This window comes from Hemiscyllium ocellatum, unplaced genomic scaffold (assembly GCF_020745735.1).
Source record: "Hemiscyllium ocellatum isolate sHemOce1 unplaced genomic scaffold, sHemOce1.pat.X.cur. scaffold_736_pat_ctg1, whole genome shotgun sequence".
Classification (NCBI taxonomy): Eukaryota; Metazoa; Chordata; class Chondrichthyes; order Orectolobiformes; family Hemiscylliidae; genus Hemiscyllium; species Hemiscyllium ocellatum.
In genome coordinates this window covers 54,563-77,500 of record NW_026869206.1, presented here as the reverse complement: position 1 = coordinate 77,500, position 22,938 = coordinate 54,563, and the positions used below count along the sequence as shown (strand labels likewise).

Genomic DNA, 22,938 nt, shown 5'->3' with positions numbered 1-22,938 from the left:
TCAGTCACTCGCCCCTCGATGTCTCTCTGTATATCTGGGTCTCTCTCTTTTCGCCTCTAACTCTCCATCTCCCTCTGCCTCTCTCTCTCTCTCTTACCCGGGTCTCTCTCTTTCTCTCTCTCTCTCTCCTTCCCCCCTCTCTCCCTCTCCCCCCCCCCCCCCCCCCCACCCGCGCTCTCTAACACTCTGTCTCTCTCTGTCAGTCTCTCTCTCTCTCTGTCTCTCCTGTCTTTCCCTCCCTCTGTCTCTCTCTGTTTCTCCCGTTTCTCTCTCCCTGTCTGTCTCTCTCTCTCTCTCTCTCTCTCTCTCTTGTCTCTCTCTCTCTCTCCCTGTCTCTCTCTTTCTCTCTCTCCCTGTCCCCCTGTCTCTCTCTCTCTCTGTTTCTCCTGTTTCTCTCTCCCCCTGTCTCTCTCCCTGTCTCTCTCTCTCTCTCTCTCCCTGTCCCCCTGACTCTCTCTCTCTCTCTGTTTCGCCTGTTTCTCTCTCCCCCTGTCTCTCTCCCTGTCTCTCCCTCTCTCCCTGTCTCTCTAAGCCTGACGTCAGTGTACAGATATTTAACCCTACTCCTGTCAGTTCCCAGTCAATCAGAGACAGGCAGGGCCTGATGGTTTTGGCCAGCCCCTCTCTCCTCCTCCAGCCTCCAGCCTCCTCCCTCAGCCTCTGGGGTGAAGGCGACTGAGAGGAAACCGAGCACATTCAGCTCCCTCAGCCGGACACAGAGAGAGAGAGAGAGAGAGAGAGAGAGAGAGAGAGAGCAGCGATCTAAATCACAGCGACTGCCTGTGACTCACACTTATCGCCACATCTGGGTAAGGTACACAGCCATCTCTCCCCTTCTCTCATTCACCATCTCACTCCCTCCCTCTCGCTCCATATCTCTCTGCTTGACTCTCATCTCTCTCACTTGTTTTCCCTCTGTCACTTTCTATCATTCTCTGTTCATCTCTTTCTCTCTCTCCCTCTCTATATATATCTCGCTCATTTACTCTCAGTTTCCTTTTCTTGGTCTCTGTCTCACTTTCGCTCTCTGTCTCCCTCGGTTTCTCTCTCTCCATCTCTCTCCCTCGGTGTCTATCTCTCTGTCTCTCGCCCTCTGTTTCGTTCCTTCTCTCCATGTCTCTCTATCATTCCGACTAGGTCTCTCTCTGCCTCTCTCATTCTGTCCTTGTCTCTCTCTCTCTCTCTCTGTCCTTCAGACTCTCCATATCACTGTCTGTGTCTCTCTCCCTGATTCTGAGTCCCTATGTTTCTCGCTCACACACACACTCTCTCTCTCCCTCTCTCGCTGTTCCTCACACTCACTGTCTATGTCTCTGTCTGTATCTTTCTCTCAGTGTCTCTGTGTCACTTGCATCATCATCATCTCTCTCTCTCTCTCTCTCTCCTTGACCCTCTGTCTGTATGGAGATGTTTGTGCAGTGAGGGGGTGTGTCTGTGTAGAGGGTGTGTGTGTGTGTCTGTGTCTGTGTCTGTGTGTCTGTGTGTGTGTGTCTGTGTGTGTGTGTGTCTGTGTCTGTGTGTGTGTGTGTGTCTGTGTGTGTGTCTGTGTGTGTGTGTGTCTGTGTGTGTCTGTGTGTGTGTCTGTGTGTGTGCGTCTGTGTGTGCGTGCGTCTGTGTGTGTGCGTGTCTGTGTGTGAGTGAGTGAGTGTCTGTGTGTGTGTGTGTGAGTGTCTGTGTGTGTGTGTGTGTCTGTGTGTGAGTGTGTGTGAGTGTGTGTGTGTCTGTGTGTGAGTGTCTGTGTGTGTCTGTGTGTGTGTGTCTGTGTGTGAGTGTGTGAGTGTGTGTGTGTCTGTGTGTGAGTGTGTGAGTGTGTGTGTGAGTGTGTGTGAGTGTGTGTCTGTGTCTGTGTCTGTGTGTGTGTGTGTGTGTGTGTGTGTGTGAGTGTTTGGAGTTACAGGAGTGTCTCTGTGTTGTGGAACAGGGAGCTGCCTGTATCCGTTATTGACGACAGGACCCAGTGTCCTTTCTGTCAGTTCCTGGGGATGTCCGGGACAGGGAAAGGGGGAGGGGAATCAGAGGGAGAGGAGGTGGCGGGGGTAAGAAAGCGAGGGAGGTGGGAAGGCAGCTTTAAGGAGGAAGAGAATCCAGTCACAATCCTGATATTGCACACAAAACTGAGACAGGGAACACAGAGACTCTCAGTCCCACATTCTGTCTCTGGTACTGTCACTGTCTCTCTCTCTCTCTCTCTCTCTCTCTCTGTGTGTATCTCACTGTCTTTCTCTCTCTGTCTCTGTCACTTTCGCAACCTCACTCTGTCTCTCTTCTTCTCTCAGTCTGACTCTGTCTTTCTCTAAGTTTGTCTCTGTCTCCCCCCTCACTGCTCATCACTCCTTCTCCCCCCCCCACTTTCTGTCTCTATTGCCCCTCTCTCTCCATTTCTCTCCCAACCCCTTGCTGCTCCCCTCTCTTTCTCTCTCTCCCCCCCTTTCCCCTCCCTAACCCCCCTCTCTCGACCCTCCCTGACCTCCCCCTCCCCTCCCAGCCCTCTCCCCTCGCTGCCCCCTTTCTCCCCTCGCTGCCCCCTCTTTCCCTCCCTCTCTCTACTGCCTGCCCCCCTCCCCTCCCCTCCCACTCTCCCCTCGTTTCCCCTGCCCCCTCACTCAACTCCCTACCCCCTTCCCTCCCTCTTCCCTACCTCTCCCCCCATTGCTCTCTCTTTCCCCTCCCCCTCTCTCCCCACGCTGCCCCTCTCCCTCTCCTCCCTGCTGCCCCCCCCATCCCCTCCCCTCTCTGTCCCCCCTTCTCTCTCTCTCTCCCCTCACTGCCATCTCCTCTCACTGTCTTCCCCCCTCCCCGGTCTACTCCCCCCTTCTCTCCCCCCCATCCCCTCCCATCGCTGTCCCCCCTTCTCTCTCTCTCTCTCCCCTCACTGCCATCTCCTCTCACTGTCTTCCCCCCTCCCCGGTCTACTCCCCCCTTCTCTCCCCCCCATCCCCTCCCATCGCTGTCCCCCCTTCTCTCTCTCTCTCTCCCCTCACTGCCATCTCCTCTCACTGTCTTCCCCCACTCCCCGGTCTACTCCCCCTTCTCCCCCCCCCCCTCCCCTCACGGTTCCCCCCCACCTCGGCCCTCCCTCTCTAACCGACGCGGTGATGTGCCATGCTCGGGTGATGTGGATGCTGTGATGTGACTGGGTGAGTGTGTGAGAGCTGGTCAGAGAGAGGGACCAGTCAGTGACAGGGCCGGACTGTGGGGACGGTGATGGGGGGGGTGGGGGGGGGGGGGGGGTGGTGTTTGCGTCTGTGTGTCACTGGGAGGATTGTGAGCAGGGATTGTGACGGACAAGCTGCACGTGACTGACACTGCCCTGCTCCCCCCCCACCCCCCTCCCCCCCCCACACACACTCCCCCAGCCTGCCCTAAAACCCTGTTTATTCAGTTACTGCTGATTCGTAAAATACCGCGCCCCCCCCCAAAACCCACCCCCAACGGGGTCTCAGTCGCTCCCTCTCGCTGCCCATCTCCCTCTGCCCCACTCTGTCTCTCTCTCTCTCACCCCCATTTCTCATTTCCTCCCACTGTATCAACCTTCCAACTCTCTCTCTCTGCCCCCTTTTGGGTCTTTCTTCTGATATCCCTACATTTCTCTCTCTGTCTCTCTCTCTCTCTCTCTCTCTGTCCCTTTTTCTGTCTTTCTTCTGATATCCCTACATTTCTCTCTCTATCTCTGTCTCTCTCTCTCTCTCTCACACACAGTTCCTATTTTTCTCTCTGCCTCTCTCGCCGTCTGTTCCTATTTTCTCTCTCTCTATTCCTAATTTGCTCTCTCTCTGTTCCTATTTTCCTCTGGGCGAAAGTGATGACTGCAGACGCTGGAGATCAGAGTCAACACGAGAGTGGGGGCGCTGGAAAAGCACAGCCAGTCAGGCAGCTTCTGAGGAGCAGGAGAGTCGATGTTTCGGGCAAAACCCCTGCAGATACCTGATGAAAGGCTTTTGCCCGAAACGTCGATTCTGCTGCATCTCGGATGCTGCCTGACCGCCTGTTCCGGCATCACTCCAACCTTGACTCTTATTTTATTCTCTCTGTTCCTATTTTGCTCTATATCGCTCTCTCTCTCCCCCCACCCCTATTCCCCGCTCCCCCTCCCTCTCTCTCTCTCTGTACCTCCCTTTCTCACTCTCTCACTCAGTCACGTCAGAGTTAGCCTCTAGTAGCCCAGGTCTTGTCCAGAGTGGGTGCAGGAACAAGGAGCTGGGGGAGTGAGTGCACAGCCCCCACTCCCATCCTGTCCCTCAAGGTCAGGAGCAGCTCTCCAGATCTCTGTACCTTCCTGATCCCTACAGACTTGCTGGCTCAGCGGTTAGCATCGCTGCCTCACGGCACCAGGGACCCGGGTTCAATCCCAGCCTCAGGGCGAATATGTGCGGAGTTTGCACATTCTCCCCGTGTCTGTAGGGGTTTCCTCCGGGTGCTCTGGTTTCCTCCCACAGTCCAAAGATGTGTAGGTTAGGGTGGATTGGCCATGCTAAATTACCCATAGTGCTCAGGGATGTGCAGGTAAGGGTGGATTGGCCATGATAAATTACCCATAGTGCTCAGAGATGTGCAGGTTAGGGTGGATTGGCCATGCTAAATTACCCATAGTGCTCAGGGATGTGTAGGTGAGGGTGGATTGGCCATGCTAAATTACCCCATAGTGCTCAGGGATGTGCAGGTTAGGGTGGATTGGCCATGCTAAATTACCCATAGTGCTCAGGGATGTGCAGGTTAGGGTGGATTGGCCATGCTAAATTACCCATAGTGCTCAGGGATGTGTAGGTTAGGGTGGATTGGCCATGCTAAATTACCCATAGTGCTCAGGGATGTGTAGGTTAGGGTGGATTGGCCATGCTAAGTTACCCATAGTGCTCAAGGATGTGTAGGTAAGGGTGGATTGGCCATGCTAAATTACCCATAGTGCCCAGGGATGTGTAGGTTAGGGTGGATTGGCCCTGCTAAATTACCCATAGTGCTCAGGGATGTGCAGGTAAGGGTGGATTGGCCATGCTAAATTACCCCATAGTGCTCAGGGATGTGCAGGTAAGGGTGCATTGGCCATGCTAAATTACCCATAGTGCCCAGGGATGTGCAGGTTAGGGTGGATTGGCCATGCTAAATTACCCCATAGTGTTCAGGGATGTGCAGGTTAGGGTGGATTGGCCATGCTAAATTACCCATAGTGTTCAGGGATGTGCAGGTTAGGGTGGATTGGCCATGCTAAATTACCCATAGTGCCCAGGGATGTGTAGGTTAGGGTGGATTGGCCATGCTAAATTACCCATAGTGCCCAGGGATGTGTAGGTTAGGGTGGATTGGCCATGCTAAATTACCCATAGTGCCCAGGGATGTGTAGGTTAGGGTGGAGTGGCCATGCTAAATTACCCATAGTGCTCAGGGATGTGTAGGCGAGGTGGGTTAGCCATTGGAAATGCAGGGTGATTTGGGTGGGATGCCCTTCGGAGAGTCACTGGGCCCAAAAGCCTCAGAGCAGAAGAATCAAACTTCACTCCCTCAGAGCAGGAGGGGCGAGGGAGGTGGAGGCCTGACATCTGACAGCCTAAGCTCCTCTGAGGAGAGAGGACGAACACACACTCACACTCTCACACAGACACATACACTCTCTGTGTGGGATGCGGTCAGAGTCATGCAGGCCCTTCAGCCCAGTGACTCCCTGCTATCCCGCAAACCACAAGTGAAGCCGGTCCAGTGAGAAGGGTTGTGCCGAGGTTGAGAGAATCTCCTAGTAAGGGGATTGGGTGGGGGGTTGGAATGAGCGGGTACGAGGTCACTCACTCAGGCACGGCCTCGAGGAAGGGAGGACAGGACCACGGTCTCTGTCTGCTCCCATTGGATGGGAAGGGGCTGAAAGTTCACAAATAACAAGGCACGTTCACCAATGCCTATCGACTCCACTGCCCTTCCCTCAGCCACCATCACAGGCCCCAGTGTTCAAATTAGCACGCTGCTTTTCAAACCTTCCAAGGATTTCCTCATCCCCACCCGACCCTACTCCAGCCCCTACACCCCCCTCCCTATCTCTGTAACCCCCTTCAGCCCCTACACCCCCTCCCTATCTCTGTAACCCCTCCAGCCCCTACACCCCCTATCTCTGTAACCCCCTCCAGCCCCTACATCCCCTCCCTATCTCTGTAACCCCCTCCAGCCCCTACACTCCCTCCCTATCTCTGTAACCCCCTCCAGCCCCTACACTCCCTATCTCTGTAACCCCCTCCAGCCCCTACACCCCCTCCCTATCTCTGTAACCCCTCCAGCCCCTACACCCCCTATCTCTGTAACCCCCTCCAGCCCCTACACCCCCTCCCTATCTCTGTAACCCCCTCCAGCCCCTACACTCCCTCCCTATCTCTGTAACCCCCTCCAGCCCCTACACCCCCTCCCTATCTCTGTAACCTCCTCCAGCCCCTACACCCCCTCCCTATCTCTGTAACCCCCTCCAGCCCCTACACCCCCTCCCTATCTCTGTAACCCCCTCCAGCCCCTACACCCCCTCCCTATCTCTGTAACCCCCTCCAGCCCCTACACCCCCTCCCTATCTCTGTAACCTCCTTCCCTCTCTCTCTCTTCCCTTCTTTCTCACTCTATCTCCTCTTTCTCACGCTCTCACCTTTCTCTCTCATCTCCCTTCTTCTCCCCTCTCTCTCTCTCTCTGTGTCTCCTTCACTCACTCTCCCTCCTTTCTCTCTCTCCCCACCCCTCTCACATCCTTTAAGAGACTGTTTCTAAGAGGCAGCCCCTGAATTGATTGTGGAAACGCTCTGCCAAAGGCCCTTGGGGAGTGTCCTGACATTGCAAGGTGCTACAGGAATGCAGAGTATTGTTGCTAGCCAGCGCTGGGGACCGTGGTGGGAATACTGTTGTCTTCCCAAGAGCAGGGTTTGGGGAGGGGTGGGGGGAAGGGGCTTGGGGTTAGGGAGTGACCTGGTAAAGTCTGGAACATTCTGGAAGGTTTCGAGCAGCTCTCTGTATCGTGTGGAACGCGGGGCAGGGGCTGCGCTGCATATGGCACCAGCCTCAAGCTTCTAGAATGTTCCAGTCCTCCCAAAACAAACCACAGGATTTCCTGTGCTGGCCTGCTTCCAACTCAGCGGACACAGGGAGGAAGGAGAACACATCCACATCCGAACGGGAAAACGCAGACGGGGAGGGGGAGGGGGGCGAGAGAGAGAGAGAGAGAGTGGGTAGGTTGGGGTTGTGAGGGGGTTGGCGGTGTTGGGGCTAAGGGAGAGTGGGGAGGGAGAGAGAGAGAGAGAGAGTGGGGGATGATGGAAGGGGGGGCAGGAGGAGAGAGGGGAAGGGGAGAGAGAGTGAGTTGGGGGGGAGGCGAGGGTGATGGGGGGACAAGGAGGAGGGGGGAGAGAGTGTGAAGGCGAGGAGGAAGAGACTAAGAGAGGGGGAGGGAGACGGGGGGAGAAACAGAGAGAGAGAGAGATACAGAAAGAGAGAGAAAGACAGAGAGGGAGAACGACAGAGAGGGGCTGAGACAAGCGTGGAAAGAAAGGGAGAGAATTAGAGAGAGAGAGAGAGAGAGACAAATACAGAGAGAGGGGGATGAAAATACAGAGAGACGGAGAGTGTAAGATACAAAAAAAAACAGAGAGAGAGAGAGACAAATACAGAGAGAGAGGGATGAAAATACAGAGAGACGGAGAGTGTGAGATACAAAAAAACAGAGAGAGAGAGAGAGAGAGAGACAGTAACACTGAGAGAGAGAGAGAGAGAGATGGGTTGTTTGGTTCAGTAACTGGGTGGTTAAGTCTGGATGTGGTGATTCAGTGAACTGTAATCAAATCAATGCAGTGATTCATGCTGAGAGCGGCAATGTGCATTCCACATCTCTGCAACAAACACCAGACGTGAGCAACTTCCAAATTCCCACATCCTCCCCCATTCTCCACACAGCAGCAGACAAAGGAACACGGGACAAACCCCTCCCTTCACACAGCCAGACAATCATTCACCAAAGGAACACCACCACTCCGAAACAATCACAGGCACACAGGCAGCAATCTACCCAGGGAACAGGAAGGAGATGAAATAAACACTGTCTCAGATACCCCGGGAGGGAGTTCCAGACTGGAATCTCATCGAGGGGTTCAGGGTGGGTTATATACAGAATAACAGATACCCGGGAAGGAGTTCCAGACTGGAATCTCATCGAGGGGTTCAGGGTGGTTTATATACAGAATAACAGATACCCGGGAGTGAGTTCCAGACTGGAATCTCATCGAGGGGTTCAGGGTGGGTTATATACAGAATAACAGATACCCGGGAGTGAGTTCCAGACTGGAATCTCATCGAGGGGTTCAGGGTGGTTTATATACAGAATAACAGATACCCGGGAGTGAGTTCCAGACTGGAATCTCATCGAGGGGTTCAGGGTGGGTTATATACAGAATAACAGATACCCGGGAGTGAGTTCCAGACTGGAATCTCATCGAGGGGTTCAGAGTTGGTGATATACAGAATAACAGATACCCGGGAGTGAGTTACAGACTGGAATCTCATCGAGGGGTTCAGGGTGGGTTATATACAGAATAACAGATACCCGGGAGTGAGTTCCAGACTGGAATCTCATCGAGGGGTTCAGGGTGGGTTATATACAGAATAACAGATACCCGGGAGTGAGTTCCAGACTGGAATCTCATCGAGGGGTTCAGAGTTGGTGATATACAGAATAACAGATACCCGGGAGTGAGTTACAGACTGGAATCTCATCGAGGGGTTCAGGGTGGGTTATATACAGAATAACAGATACCCCGGGAGGGAGTTACAGACTGGAATCTCATCGAGGGGTTCAGGGTGGGTTATATACAGAATAACAGATACCCAGAGAGTGAGTTACAGACTGGAATCTAATCGGGGGGTTCAGTGTGGGTTATATACAGAATAACAGATACCCCGGGAGTGAGTTACAGACTGGAATCTAATCGAGGGGTTCAGGGTGGGTTATATACAGAATAACAGATACCCCAGGAGTGAGTTACAGACTGGAATCTAATCGAGGCGTTCGGGGTGAATTATGTACAGAATAACAGATACCTGGGAGTGAGTTACAGACTGGAATTTAATCAAGATATTCAGGGTGGGTTATATGCAGAATAACTGACACCCAAGAGTGACTTACAGACTGGAATCTAGTTGACGGGTTTAGGGTGGGTTATATAGAGAATAACAGATACCCCGGGCAGTGAGTTACAGACTGGAATCTAATCAAGGGGTTCAGGGTGGGTTATATACAGAATAACAGATACCCGGGAGTGAGTTACAGACTGGAATCTAATCGAGGGGTTCAGGGTGGGTTATATACAGAATAACACATACCCTGGGAGTGAGTTACAGACTGGAATCTAATCGAGGGGTTCAGGGTGGGTTATATACAGAATAACACATACCCTGGGAGTGAGTTACAGACTGGAATCTAATCGAGGGGTTCAGGGTGGGTTACATCGAGTCACAGAGGTGTATAGCACAGCAACAAATCCTTTGGTCCAACTCCTCCATGCCAACCAGATAGCCGAAACAAATCTAGTCCCATTGCCAGCACCTGGCCCAAGTCCCTGTAAACCCTTCCTATTCATATACCCATCGAGATGCCTTTGGAATGTTGTAATTGTACCAGCCTCCACCACTTCCTCTGGCAGCTCATTCCATACATTTACATAAATGATTTGGATGTGAGCATAAGAGGTACAGTTAGTAAGTTTGCAGATGACACCAAAATTGGAGGTGTAGTGGACAGCGAAGAGGGTTACCTCAGATTACAACAGGACCCGGACCGGATGGGCCAATGGGCTGAGAAGTGGCAGATGGAGTTTAATTCAGATAAATGTGAGGTGCTGCACTTTGGGAAAGCAAATCTTAGCAGGACTTATCCACTTAATGGTAAGGTCCTAGGGAGTGTTTCTGAACAAAGAGACCTTGGAGTGCAGGTTCATAGCTCCTTGAAAGTGGAGTCGCAGGTAGATAGGATAGTGAAGGCGGCGTTTGGTATGCTTTCCTTTATTGGTCAGAGTATTGAGTACAGGAGTTGGGAGGTCATGTTGTGGCTGTACAGGACATTGGTTAGGCCACTGTTGGAATATTGGGTGCAATTCTGGTCTACTTCCTATCGGAAAGATGTTGTGAAACTTGAAAGGGTTCAGAAAAGATTTACAAGGATGTTGCCAGGGTTGGAGGGTCTGAGCTACAGGGAGAGGCTGAACAGGCTGGGGCTGTTTTCCCTGGAGCGTCGGAGGCTGAGGGGTGACCTTATAGAGGTTTATAAAATCTTGAGGGACATGGATAGGGTAAATAGACAAAGTCTTTTCCCTGGGGTGGGGGAGTCCAGAACTAGAGGGGCATAGGTTTAGGGTGAGAGGGGAAAGATATAAAAGAGACCTAAAGGGTAACTTTTTCCCCCAGAGGGTGGTACGTGTATGGAATGAGCTGCCAGAGGAAGTGGTGGAGGCTGGTACAATTACAGCATTTAAGAGGCATCTGGATGGGGATATGAATAGGAAGGGTTTGGGGGGATATGGGCCGGGTGCTGGCAGGTGGGACTAGATTGGGTTGGGATATCTGGTTGGCATGGACGGGTTGGACCAAAGGGTCTGTTTCCGTGCTGTACATCTCTATGACATACTCCACCCTCTGCGTGAAAAAGTTGCCCTTCAGTCCAGGGAAAACAGCCCCAGCCTGTTCAGCCTCTCCCTGTAGCTCAGACCCTCCCACCCTGGCAACATCCTTGTAAATCTTTTCTGAACCCTTTCAAGTTTCACAACAGAGAGAGAGAGAGAGAGTCAGTGACACAGACACGATATGGGACATGGCCTCCCAACTCCTGTGCCAGTACAATGACAGCACGGGGTTAGATACAGTGTAAAGCGCCCTCTACACTGTCCCCCATCAAACACTCCCAGGACAGGAACACCACGGGGTTAGATACAGAGTAAAGCTACCTCTACACTGTCCCCCCATCAAACCCTCCCAGGACAGGAACACCACGGGGTTAGATACAGAGTAAAGCTCCCTCTACACTGTCCCCCCATCAAACACTCCCAGGACAGGAGAGCACGGGGTTAGATACAGAGTAAAGCTCCCTCTACACTGTCCCCCATCAAACACTCCCAGGACAGGGACAGCACGGTGTTACATACAGAGTAAAGCTCACTCTACACAGTCCCCCATCAAACACTCCCAGGACAGGGACAGCACGGGGTTAGATACAGAGTAAAGCTCCCTCTACACCGTCCCCATCAAACACTCCCAGTACAAGGACAGCATGGGGTAAGATACAGAGTAAAGCTCCCTCTACATTGTCCCTCATCCAACACTCCCAGGACAGGGACAGCACGGGGTTAGATACAGAGTAAAGCTCCCTCTACACTGTCCCCCATCAAACACTCCCAGGACTGGGACAGCACGGGGTTAGATACAGAGTAAAGCTCCCTCTACACTGTCCCCCATCAAACACTCCCAGGACAGGGGCAGCACGGGGTTAGATACAGAGTAAAGCTCCCTCTACACTGTCCCCCATCAAACACTCCCAGGACAGGGGCAGCATGGGGTTAGATACAGAGTAAAGCTCCCTCTACACTGTCCCCCATCAAACACTCCCAGGACAGGGACAACACGGGGTTAGATACAGAGTAAAGCTCCCTCTACACTGTCCCCATCAAACACTCCCAGGACAGGGGCAGCACGGGGTTAGATACAGAGTAAAGCTCCCTCTACACTGTCCCACATCAAACACTCCCAGGACAGGGACAGCACGGGGTTAGATACAGAGTAAAGCTCCCTCTACACTGTCCCCATCAAACACTCCCAGGACAGGGACAGCACGGGGTTAGATACAGAGTAAAGCTCCCTCTACATTGTCCCCCATCAAACACTCCCAGGACAGGGACAGCACAGGGATAGATACAGAGTAAAGCTCCCTCTACACTGTCCCCCATCAAACACTCCCAGTACAAGGACAGCACGGGGTAAGATACAGAGTAAAGCTTCCTCTACACTGTCCCCCATCAAACACTCCCAGGACAGGGACAGCACGGGCTTAGATACAGAGTAAAGCTCCCTCTACACCGTCTCCATCAAACACTCCCAGGACAGGAGTGTGTATGCGTGTCTGTGTGCGTGTGTGTGTGTGTGTGTCAGTCTGAGTGTGTGTGCGTGTGTGTGCGCGCGTGTCTGTGTGTCAGTCTGAGTGTGTATGCGTGTGTCTGTGTGCGTGCTTGTCTGTGTGTGCGTCTGTGTGTGTCAGTCTGAGTGTGTGCGTGTCTGTGTGTGCGTGTATGTGTGTGTGTGCGTGTCTGAGTGTGTGTGTGTCTGTGTGTGTCAGTCTGAGTGTGTGTGCGTGTCTGTGTGGGGTGTGTGTGGGGTGTGTGTGTGTGTGTGGGGTGTGTGTGTGGTGTGTGTGTGTGTGTGTGTGGGGTGTGTGTGTGTGTGTGGGGTGTGTGTGTGTGTGTGGGGTGTGTGTGTGTGCGTGTCTGTGTGTGCGCGTACGTGTCTGTGTGTGTGTGTGGGGTGTGTGTGTGGGTGTGTGTGTGTGGGGGGGGGGGTGTGTGTGGGGGTGTGTGTGTGTGTGGGGTGTGTGTGTGTGTGTGTGGGGTGTGGGTGTGTGTGTGTGTGTGTGGGGTGTGTGTGTGCGCGTGTCTGTGTGTGTGTGTGTGTACGTGTCTGTGTGTGTGTGTGGGGTGTGTGTGTGTGGGGTGTGTGTGTGGGGTGTGTGTGTGTGTGTGGGGTGTGTGTGTGTGTGTGTGGGGTGTGTGTGTGTGTGGGGTGTGTGTGTGTGTGTGTGGGGTGTGTGTGGGGTGTGTGTGTGTGTGGGGTGTGTGTGTGTGTGTGTGTGGGGTGTGTGTGTGTGTGGGGTGTGAGTGTGTGAGTGTGTGTGTGTGGGGTGTGTGTGTGGGGTGTGTGTGTGTGTGGTGTGTGTGGGGTGTGTGTGTGTGTGTGTGTGTGTGTGGGTGTGTGTGTGTGTGGGGGGTGTGTGTGTGTGTGTGTGGGGTGTGTGTGTGTGAGTGTGTGTGTGGGGTGTGTGTGTGTGTGTGTGTGTGTGGGTGTGGTTGGGGTGTGTGTGTGTGTTCAGGCTTCTGTCCCTTTCTCCCTGAAGGTAGAGGTTGTCAATGTTATTGCTGAGGTGGGGGATGGATCTTTGAGAGTGCTGGCGGCCTTTCCCTGACAGTGGGGCCTGGTAGATGGATTCTACAGCTGGGAGAGTGGCCTTTGTGAGTGTCTGAGCCGAGCCCACCACTCTCTGTCACTGTCTCTGATCCTGAATGGTACAGTTACCGTACCAGGTAGGGATACATCCAGACAGGACACTCTCGATGGCGCACCTATAAAAGTTGGCGAGGGTATTCGCCGTCATGCCGAATTCCCCAGCTGCCTGAGGGAGAAGAGACGTTGTTGGGCCTTTGTAACCAGTGGGTCCACATGAAGAGTCCAAGAAAGCTTGTTGTGAATGACCACTCCCAGGAGTTGGACACTCTCCACTCGCTCCACCCTCTGTGCTGTTCATGTGTAGGGGGGGATGAGTAACATCCCGCTCAATGTCAGTAATGAGTCCCTTGGGTGTTGCTGGCATTGAGAGCTGGGTTGGTCTCAGTCCACCATTTGTCCAGGTCTTCCACCTCCCCATCTGTAGTCTGCTTCCTCGCCATCTGAGATTCGACCGACTGTGGTGGGGTCATCAGCGAACTTGTAAATGGCATTAGTCTGGGATTTGGCGACACAGTCATGGGTATACAGTGAGTACAGTCGGGGGCTGTGTGTGTGTGTGTGTGTGTGTGTGTGTGTGTGTGTGTGTGTGAGTGTGTGATTTGAGTGTGTGTGTTTGCGAGTGTGCTAGTGTATGTGTGCGTGTATATGAGTGTGCACATGAACACGTGTGTGTGTGAGAGAGTCTATGTGGATGTGAGTGAAGTTAAACATCCCACACCAGGTTATAGCCCAGCAGGTTTATGTGGAAGCACTCGCTCTCGGAGCGATGTCCCTTTATCAGGTGGTTGTTGGATGAAGGTGCAGCATTCCGAAAACTAGTGCTTCCAAATAAACCTGCTGGGCTATGACCTGGTGTGGGATGTTTAACTTTGTCCACCTCAGGCGAGTCGTGTCCATGTGTGAGTGAGTGTGTGTGTGTGTTTGTGTGTGTGAGTGAGTGTGTGATGGAGTGTCTGTGTGTGAGTGTGTTTGTGTGTGTGAGTGAGTGTGTGATGGAGTGTCCATGTGTGAGTATGTTTGTGTGAGTGAGTGAGTGTGTGTGTGTGTTTGTGAGTGCGTGTGTGAGGGTGTGTGAGTGTGTATGTGTGTGAGAGATGGAGTGTCTGTGTGTGAGAGTGTGAGTGTGTTTGTGTGAGTGTGTGTGTGTCTGAGTGTGAGGGTGTGTGAGGGTGTGTGAGTGTGTGTGTGTGTCCGAGTGTGTGTGTGTGTGAGTGTGTGAGTGCAAGTGCGAGTGTGTGTGTGTGTGCGCGAGTGTGTGTGTGTGTGAGAGTGTGTGTGTGTCTGAGTGTGAGGGTGTGTGAGTGTGTGTGTGTGAGTGCGAGTGCGGGTGGGAGTGTGTGTGTGTGTGTGCGAGTGTGAGTGTGTGTGTGTGTGTGCGCGAGTGTGTGTGAATGTGTGTGTGAGTGTGTGTGAATGTGTGTGTGTGTGTGTGTGAGTGTGAGTGCGAGTGCGAGTGTGTGTGTGTGCGAGTGTGTGTGTGTGTGTATGTGTGTGTGTGAGAGTGTGTGCTTGAGTGTGAGCGTGTGTGTGAGTGTGCGGAGGGTTTGTGATGGTTCCTGCTCTGAGCTGGAGTGACAGTGTGACTCCTGACTGAGTCACTCTCCATTCCAGCCCGAGATGTCCACACAGTCTCTCTCTCTCTCTCTCTCGCTCGCATCCCTCACTCTCTGGGATCTCGGAGCTGTCTCCCTGGTAACCACTCGCTGGAGCCTCTGGAATGCCTGGTTTCCAGGGAGACAGTGTATGGAAGAGGCCGGTTTTGAGCAGCGGGAGATGGGGAGTGAGGCTTGCTGGGGGCTGGTGGGAGGAGAGGGAGTGGATTTGTGAGCTCCCTCCCTCCGTCTGGTCTGGTCACTGTCTGTCAACAAGCCAGAGCTGTGTAGAGGGTCTGACCAGGCTGCTGTGAGCTGCAGCAGAGACAAGAGCGTGTAGGGCAGAGGGTAGTGTACCCTAGGTATCCACCCTCCCTGTACTGCCTCTCTCCATCTGTCTGCCTGTCTCCTCTCTCGCTGTCTGATTGCCTCTCCATTCCTCTCGCTCTCTGCCCATCGGGACTCTCCTCATCTTTCTCTCTCTGTCTCCATTTTTCCTCTGTCTCTCTCTCTCTCTCTCTCTGGCTGCCCTACTCTCAGTCTCTCCCCGTCTCTGTCTCTTACAGTCACTCTCTCTCTCTATTTCTCTCTCTCTCTCTCTCTCCCCTCATCTCGCTTTCTGTCCTCTCTCTCTGTCTCTCTCTCTCTCTCTCTCCCTCCATCTCTCTCTCTATCTCTTTCTGTCTTTCTTTTCAGGCGAAAGTAATGACTGCAGATGCTGGAGACCAGAGTTTAGATTAGAGTGATGCTGGAAAAGCGCAGCAGGTCAGGCAGCATCCGAGGAACAGGAGAATCAACGTTTCGGGCAAAAGCCCTTCATCGGGAATCTTTCTTTCTGTCCATCTCTCTCTCTCTCTTTCCATTTTTCTATCTGTCTCTGTCTCTAATTCTGTCTCTCGCTCTCTCTCCCTCTCTAACTCTCTTTCCTTTTCTCTCTCTATCTTTCTATTCTCACTCTCTGTCTTCATCTCTGTCTGTGTTTTAACTCCTCCCCTTTCTCAATCTCTTTGCTCTCCCACTCTCTCTCTGTCTCTCTTCTCTCCCTCTCTCAGTCCCTCCATCTCTCCTGAGCCCTCACCATCTTTTCCCTCCCTCTCAAACTCCATTTTCTCTCTCTTCCCATCTCTTCTATTCCTGCCTCATTCTCTGTTTCTCAGACTCTCCCTCTTTCTGTTTCTTTCAGTCTTTTCCCTCCATCCCTCTCCTCTCCCTCCCTCACTCCCTCCATCCCTCTCCTCTCCCTCCCTCACTCCCTCCATCCCTCTCCTCTCCCTCTCTCAATCCCTCCATCCCTCTCCTCTGCCTCTCGGTCTCTTCATCCCCCTCCTCTCCCCTCTCAGTCCCTCCATCTCTCTCCTCTCCCTCTCTCAGTCCCTCCATCTCTCTCCTCTCCCTCTCTCAATCCCTCCATCCCTCTCCTCTGCCTCTCGGTCTCTTCATCCCTCTCCTCTCCCCCTCTGTCTCTCCATCTCTCTCCTCTCCCCTCTCAGTCCCTCCATCTCTCTCCTCTCCCTCTCTCAGTCCCTCCATCTCTCTCCTCTCCCTCTCTCACTCCCTCCATCTCTCTCCTCTCCCTCTCTCAGTCCTTCCATCCCTCTCCTCTCCCTCAGTCCCTCCACCTCTCTCCTCTCCCTCAGTCCCTCCATCTCTCTCCTCTCCCTCTCTGTCCCTCCATCTCTCTCCTCTCCCTCAGTCCCTCCATCCCTCTCCTCTCCCTCTCTCAGTCCCTCCATCCCTCTCCTTTCCCTCTCTGTCCCTCCACCTCTCTCCTCTCCCTCAGTCCCTCCATCTCTCTCCTCTCCCTCTCTGTCCCTCCATCTCTCTCCTCTCCCTCAGTCCCTCCATCCCTCTCCTCTCTCTCTCTCAGTCCCTCCATCCCTCTCCTTTCCCTCTCTGTCCCTCCATCTCTCTCCTCTCCCTCAGTCCCTCCATCTCTCTCCTCTCCCTCTCTCAGTCCCTCCATCCCGCTCCTCTCTCTCTCTCAGTCCCTCCATCCCTCTCCTCTTCCTCTCCTCTCCCTCTCTCAGTCCCTCCATCTCTCTCCTCTCCCTCTCTCTGTCCCTCCATCCCTCTCCTCTTCCTCTCCTCTCCCTCTCTCAGTCCCTCCATCTCTCTCCTCTCCCTCTCTCTGTCCCTCCATCCCTCTCCTCTCCCTCTCAGTCCCTCCATCTCTCTCCTCTCCCTCTCTCAGTCCCTCCATCCCTCTCCTCTCCCTCTCAGTCCCTCCATCCCTCTCCTCTCCCTCTCTCAGTCCCTCCATCCCGCTCCTCTCCCTCTCTCAGTCCCTGATTCTTTTCAGTTATTTCTCTCGCTCGCTCCCTACCTCAAACCTGACTCCTGTCTGTTGAGAAACGGGAGGTGGGGTGGGGAGGGATGCTCTCAGTCTAAGGACACGCGGTCGATCATTTGGGACTGGGGTGTAGAACAATCTCTTGACCCAGAGGGTGAGGGGCCTGTGGAAATCTGTCCCAATCAAACCCAGAAGAAGTTAGAGATTGTCTTTAGGCCCGAAGCGAGGGTGTAGGAGCAGGGGACTGTGTTGGATGACCACACTGGGGTGAGCAGTCTCGAAAGGGCTGATTTTCTATGTTGCCAACTCTCTCTCTCTCTCTCTCTCTCTCTATGTTCCCCTCAGAGGATCATGGCAGACACAGAGTTGGTCCAATTTGCTGCCTTGCTCGATGACCTCTCGTCCAACATCACAGCAGAGGACCTGAACCAACTCAAACTGGCCTGCAAAGAGGACATTCCAAGCAACAGAAGCCAGGAGCTGACCGGATGCAAAGAGTGGTTCAACTTCTTGGAAAAACACGACAAGCTGTCCAAAGGTGGGAGGCTGAGAGCAGGCCCCAGGGCCCGGGAACGGGAGTCAGGGCCTGAGAGTAGGCCCCAGGGCCCGGGAACGGGAGTCAGGGCCTGAGAGTAGGCCCCAGGGCCCGGGAACGGGAGTCAGGGCCTGAGAGCAGGCCCCAGGGCCTGGGAACGGGAGTCAGGGCCTGAGGGTAGGCCCCAGGGCTCGGGAATGGGTGTCAGGGCCTGAGAGCAGGCCCCAGGGCCCGGGAACGGGAGTCAGGGCCTGAGAGCAGGCCCCATAGCTCGGGAATGGGAGTCAGGGCCTGAGAGTAGGCCCCAGGGCCCGGGAATGGGAGTCAGGGCCTGAGAGTAGGCCCCAGGGCCCGGGAATGGGAGTCAGGGCCTGAGAGCAGGCCCCAGGGCCCGGGAACGGGAGTCAGGGCCTGAGAGTAGGCCCCAGGGCCCGGGAACGGGAGTCAGGGCCTGAGAGCAGGCCCCATAGCTCGGGAACGGGAGTCAGGGCCTGAGAGTAGGCCCCAGGGCTCGGGAACGGGAGTCAGGGCCTGAGGGTAGGCCCCAGGGCCTGGGAACGGGAGTCAGGGCCTGAGAGTAGGCCCCAGGGCTCGGGAACGGGAGTCAGGGCCTGAGGGTAGGCCCCAGGGCTCGGGAATGGGTGTCAGGGCCTGAGAGCAGGCCCCATAGCTCGGGAACGGGAGTCAGGGCCTGAGAGTAGGCCCCAGGGCTCGGGAACGGGAGTCAGGGCCTGAGAGCAGGCCCCAGGGCCTGGGAACGGGAGTCAGGGCCTGAGAGCAGGCCCCATAGCTCGGGAACGGGAGTCAGGGCCTGAGATTAGGCCCCAGGGCCTGGGAACGGGAATCAGGGCCTGAGAGTAGGCTCCATAGATCGGGAACAGGAGTCAAGACCTGCGAGTAGGCCCCAAGGCCCGGGAACGGGAGTCAGGGCCTGAGAGTAGGTCCTAGGGCTCGGGAACAGGGGTCAGGGCCTGGGATTAGGCCCCATGGAAAGGGGAACAGGAGTCAGAGCTTGAGAGTAGGCACCAGAATTTGGGAATGGGAGTCAGGGCCTGAGAATGTGAGGTGAGGTGAGGGGAGTGGATGGGAGGTGAGAGAGCGTGCGTGCAGTCTAATTGTGGCCCTTCCTGCTGTAGATAACCTGTCGTACATTGAGCACGTGTTTGAGCTCTCACGGAGACCTGACCTGCTGACCATGGTGTTGGAGTACAGGACAAAGGTACTTAAGGTCAGCGAGGAACAGGAGAGCGAATCCAAATTCACCCGCATCCCCAGTGCCATCAAGTACAAAGGTGAGGGAGGGGGCAGAGGGCCCTCAGACTGGTGGGGCAGGGGCTGGGGGTGGGGGCTGGGGCAGGGGGCCTCAAGTTGGTTGGGGTGGATGTGGAGTTTGGGGGGAGGGGTGTTTTGGGTGAGAGGGGAGAGGGGTTTGGAGGGAGAGAGGGAGAGGGGTTTGGAGAGAGTGAGGGAGAGGGGTTTGGAGGGAGAGAGGGAGAGGGAGAGGGGGAGGGGTTTGGAGGGAGAGAGGGAGGGGGGTGGGGTTTGGAAGGAGAGGGGTTTGGAGGGAAAGGGAGAGGGGTTTGGAGAGAGTGAGGATGATGGGTTTGGAGGGAGTGAGGGAGAGGGGTTTGGAGAGGGAGAGGGAGAGGGGGAGGGGTTTGGAGGGAGAGGGAGAGGGGTTTGGAGAGAGTGAGGGAGAGGTGTTTGGAGAGGGAGAGGGAGAGGGGGAGGGGTTTGGAGGGAGAGGGAGAGGGGTTTGGAGAGGGAGGGGTTTGGAGGGAGAGAGGGAGAGTGATGAGGGGGAGAGTGGTTTGGGAAGCAGGAAGGTGAAAGCTGACCCTCTCTGCTCTGTGCTTCTCCCTCTCTCCCTCTCTCCCTCTCCCCCCCCTCTCTCTCCCCCACCCCCCCTCTCTCTCCCCCACACCCCGCCTCTCTCCCCCTCCCTCTCTCCCCCACCCCCCTCTCTCTCCCCAGATGTGATCCGCCAACCATCAGAAGATGAAATCATCAAACTTCAGCTCCCCCCGAAGAAAGTCTGAACCCCTGAAGGAAGGAAGGGGATTGATTGAGGAAGAGAGAAAGAGAGGAGAAATAGGCAGAAAAAGAGAGAGAGAGAGAGAGGGAGAAGGAGAGATAGGGAGGCCGAGAGCAAAGGAGCTAGCTGTATAAAAATAACCTTTGTTCAAAAAAACACAGCATTAACCTACATTCGTGATCCATTCCTGTCAGGGAGACGCAGTTAGACTGTGTGTGTCTGTGTGTGTGTGTGTGTGTGTGTGTGTCTGTGTCTGTGTCTGTGTGTGTGTGTGTGTCTGTGTGTGTGTGTGTGTGTGTGTCTGTGTCTGTGTGTGTGTGTGTCTGTGTGTGTGTGTGTGTGTCTGTGTGTGTGTGTGTGTGTGTGTGTGAGTGTGTGAGTGTGAGTGTGTGTGTGTGTGTGTGTGTGTGTTAGAGAGAGAGGGAGAGAGAATGCGAGAGAGATAGAATGAGAGAGGGGAAGAGTGAATGAGAGGGAGAGAGAGAGAGAGAGAAAGTGAGAGAGAGAGAAAATATGTGAGAGAAAGAATGAGGGAAAGTGAGAGAAAGGGAAAATGGGAGAAAGTGAGAGAGAGAAAGTGAAAGAGAGAGAGAAAGTGAGAGAGAATGAGAAAGTGAGAGAGAGAGTGAGAGAATGGGAGAAAGTGAGAGAGGGAGAGAGAGAATGAGATGTGACAGTGATTTCCCCCCTCCCCTCCGCACTCCCCCGTAACCCCCTGCTACGTCCTCCCCTCCCACCTCCAGACCCTCGTATTGTTTCTGGTGTGCCCCCGAGTCTGGCTAGTGAGTCCCGTTTACAAAACTTGCCTTTGCTGCCTCCTTGTCTCCCACACACCGCCGCCGACCCCCCCTCACCCCCCCACCCCGCCCCCCAACACACCCTCCCCTCCCCAAGGTCGCCCCTCGAGCCGGGCAGTTCTATGCAATGCACACTAACCTCCAGTCAGCAAACATGGCCGCCGTCCCAGGCGCGCCCCCCCCCCCCACCCACCCACCCTCCCTGAACCGCTGTCCCGACACGAGCGGGGGGGTCTCACCAAGAACCATTCCCCCCCACCCTCCACCTCGGGATGGAGATTTCCCCCACCCTGTCCCCTCTGCCCCGGTTTGGAGTAGGAGGTTTGGGTGGAGGGCTCGCGGGAGGGTGGGGGAGGCAAGGGGAGCGAGGCAGAGAGGAGAAAGGGAAGGGGCAGTGCAGCTTTACCCACCGACGATCCCTGTCACTGTTTTACTAACCGAGGTGTGACATTAAATAAACCTGTGTGGTGCGTTTGAAAAGGAAAAAAAAACAAATCAAACTCGGTCTCAGCGTGATCTCACTGCGCCGTTTCAGTCTCTCTCCTCTGCTGGCGGCCTGCATTGGGCAGGATGGCTCATTGGGTAGCGCCACTGCCTCACGGTGCGAGGGACCCATGTTCAATCCCACCCCTGGGTGACGGAGTTTCCTGCTACAGTCCAAAGATGTGCAGGTTAGGGTGGATTGGCCATGCTAAATTACCCATAGTGCTCAGGGATGTGCAGGTTAGGGTGGATTGGCCATGCTAAATTACCCATAGTGCTCAGGGATGTGTAGGTTAGGGTGGATTGGCTATGCTAAATTACCCATAGTGCCCAGGGATGTGTAGGTTAGGGTGGATTGGCCATGCTAAATTACCCCATAGTGCTCAGGGATGTGTAGGTTAGGGTGGATTGGCCATGCTAAATTACCCATAGTGCTCAGGGATGTGTAGGTTAGGGTGGATTGGCCATGCTAAATTACCCATAGTGCTCAGGGATGTGTAGGTTAGGGTGGATTGGCCATGCTAAATTACCCATAGTGCTCAGGGTTGTGTCGGTTAGGGTGGATTGGCCATGCTAAATTACCCATAGTGCTCAGGGATGTGCAGGTTAGGGTGGATTGGCCATGCTAAATTACCCACAGTGTTCAGGGATGTGCAGGTTAGGGTGGATTGGCCATGCTCAATTACCCACAGTGCCCAGGGATGTGCAGGTTAGGGTGGATTGGCCATGCTAAATTACCCACAGTGCCCAGGGATGTGCAGGTTAGGGTGGATTGGCCATGCTAAATTACCCATAGTGTTCAGGGATGTGCAGGTTAGGGTGGATTGGCCATGCTAAATTACCCATAGTGTTCAGGGATGTGCAGGTTAGGGTGGATTGGCCATGCTAAATTACCCATAGTGCTCAGGGATGTGCAGGTTAGGGTGGATTGGCCATGCTAAATTACCCATAGTGTTCAGGGATGTGCAGGTTAGGGTGGATTGGCCATGCTAAATTACCCATAGTGTTCAGGGATGTGCAGGTTAGGGTGGATTGGCCATGCTAAATTACCCATAGTGCCCAGGGATGTGTAGGTTAGGGTGGATTGGCCATGCTAAATTACCCATAGTGTTCAGGGATGTGTAGGTTAGGGTGGATTGGCCATGCTAAATTACCCATAGTGCTCAGGGATGTGCAGGTTAGGGTGGATTGGCCATGGGAAATGCAGGGTTGCCAGGGTAAAGTCGGGGTGTGTGTGTGTGGGTGGGGAACCCGAATGCCCTCCTCCCGCACTGTGGTACATACACTGGCGTTTAGAAGATTTGGCTGGAGGAGGGAATCTCAGCTGCGGGCTAACGGAACGCGACAGGTTAAACTCACAGAGGATATTCCTGAGTATGGTGAAGCCCACAGCGCGGGGTCACGGTCTGACGATATTGTTGAAATGAGGAGAGACGTCCTCACCCCGAGCCTAAACACTGTGAGACTTCAAGGAGTCCGAGATCATTGTCAGAGCTGAAGGAATCAAAGGGTATTGGGGGGGAGGGGGAAGGCCTGATTTTTCTCGTGTGTGTCGCGAACGTCAGGACCTCTCGCCTTCTGTCTTGACCTCGGATCACCCGATTGGGAGCACGTTCCCTCTCGTCTGGTTAAGGAACTGAACGCCGGCCTAGACACAGGGAATGTCACATTTGGGAAACCGCAAGGGGAAAAACTAAACACGCTTTCGGGATTTTCTCCCCATCCGCCCCCCACTTTTCGCGGGAAAATCCGAAGAAGGTGAGACGGGAAACCAAGGCCCCCTGGGTCAAAGGCAGGGATGCTACCGCTGTGCCTGACGTTTGGAGAGTGGGGCCCACGCACCTCTCTCCTGCTGAAGGACCCTTGCCCGAAACGTCCGATTCTCCTGCTCCTTGGACACGGCCTGGCCCTCTGTGCTTATCCAGCACCGACACACTCCGTTTGAAGAGATCACTTTATAGCCAAACGTTGGGAGGTACAACAGATCCACTCTCAGGGGT

General features: G+C 54.4%; 1 protein-coding gene across 2 annotated transcripts; it reads left to right on the top strand.

The window, feature by feature from the left end:
- The first annotated feature begins 640 nt into the window (after positions 1–640).
- LOC132814204 (astrocytic phosphoprotein PEA-15) lies at positions 641–20,960 on the top strand. Of its 2 annotated transcripts, none has more exons than XM_060823419.1 (4): positions 641–814; positions 17,434–17,626; positions 18,760–18,915; positions 19,598–20,960. In XM_060823419.1, exons 2-4 carry the CDS (start codon positions 17,440–17,442, stop codon positions 19,660–19,662), a joined length of 408 nt encoding a protein of 135 aa, XP_060679402.1. In that variant the 5' UTR covers positions 641–814; positions 17,434–17,439; the 3' UTR covers positions 19,663–20,960. The 2 variants fall into 2 exon arrangements, with proteins under 2 accessions (XP_060679402.1, XP_060679401.1); XM_060823418.1 differs by having other exon boundaries at positions 642–809.
- Positions 20,961–22,938: the final 1,978 nt, after the last annotated feature.

Coding starts and splice junctions, on each gene's coding strand:
- LOC132814204 (XM_060823419.1), top strand. CDS start 17,440: ATGGCAGACACAGAGTTGGTCCAATTTGCTGCCTTGCTCGATGACCTC. Junction 17,627..18,759: donor ACACGACAAGCTGTCCAAAG/GTGGGAGGCTGA, acceptor TTCCTGCTGTAG/ATAACCTGTCGTACATTGAG. Junction 18,916..19,597: donor CAGTGCCATCAAGTACAAAG/GTGAGGGAGGGG, acceptor CTCTCTCCCCAG/ATGTGATCCGCCAACCATCA.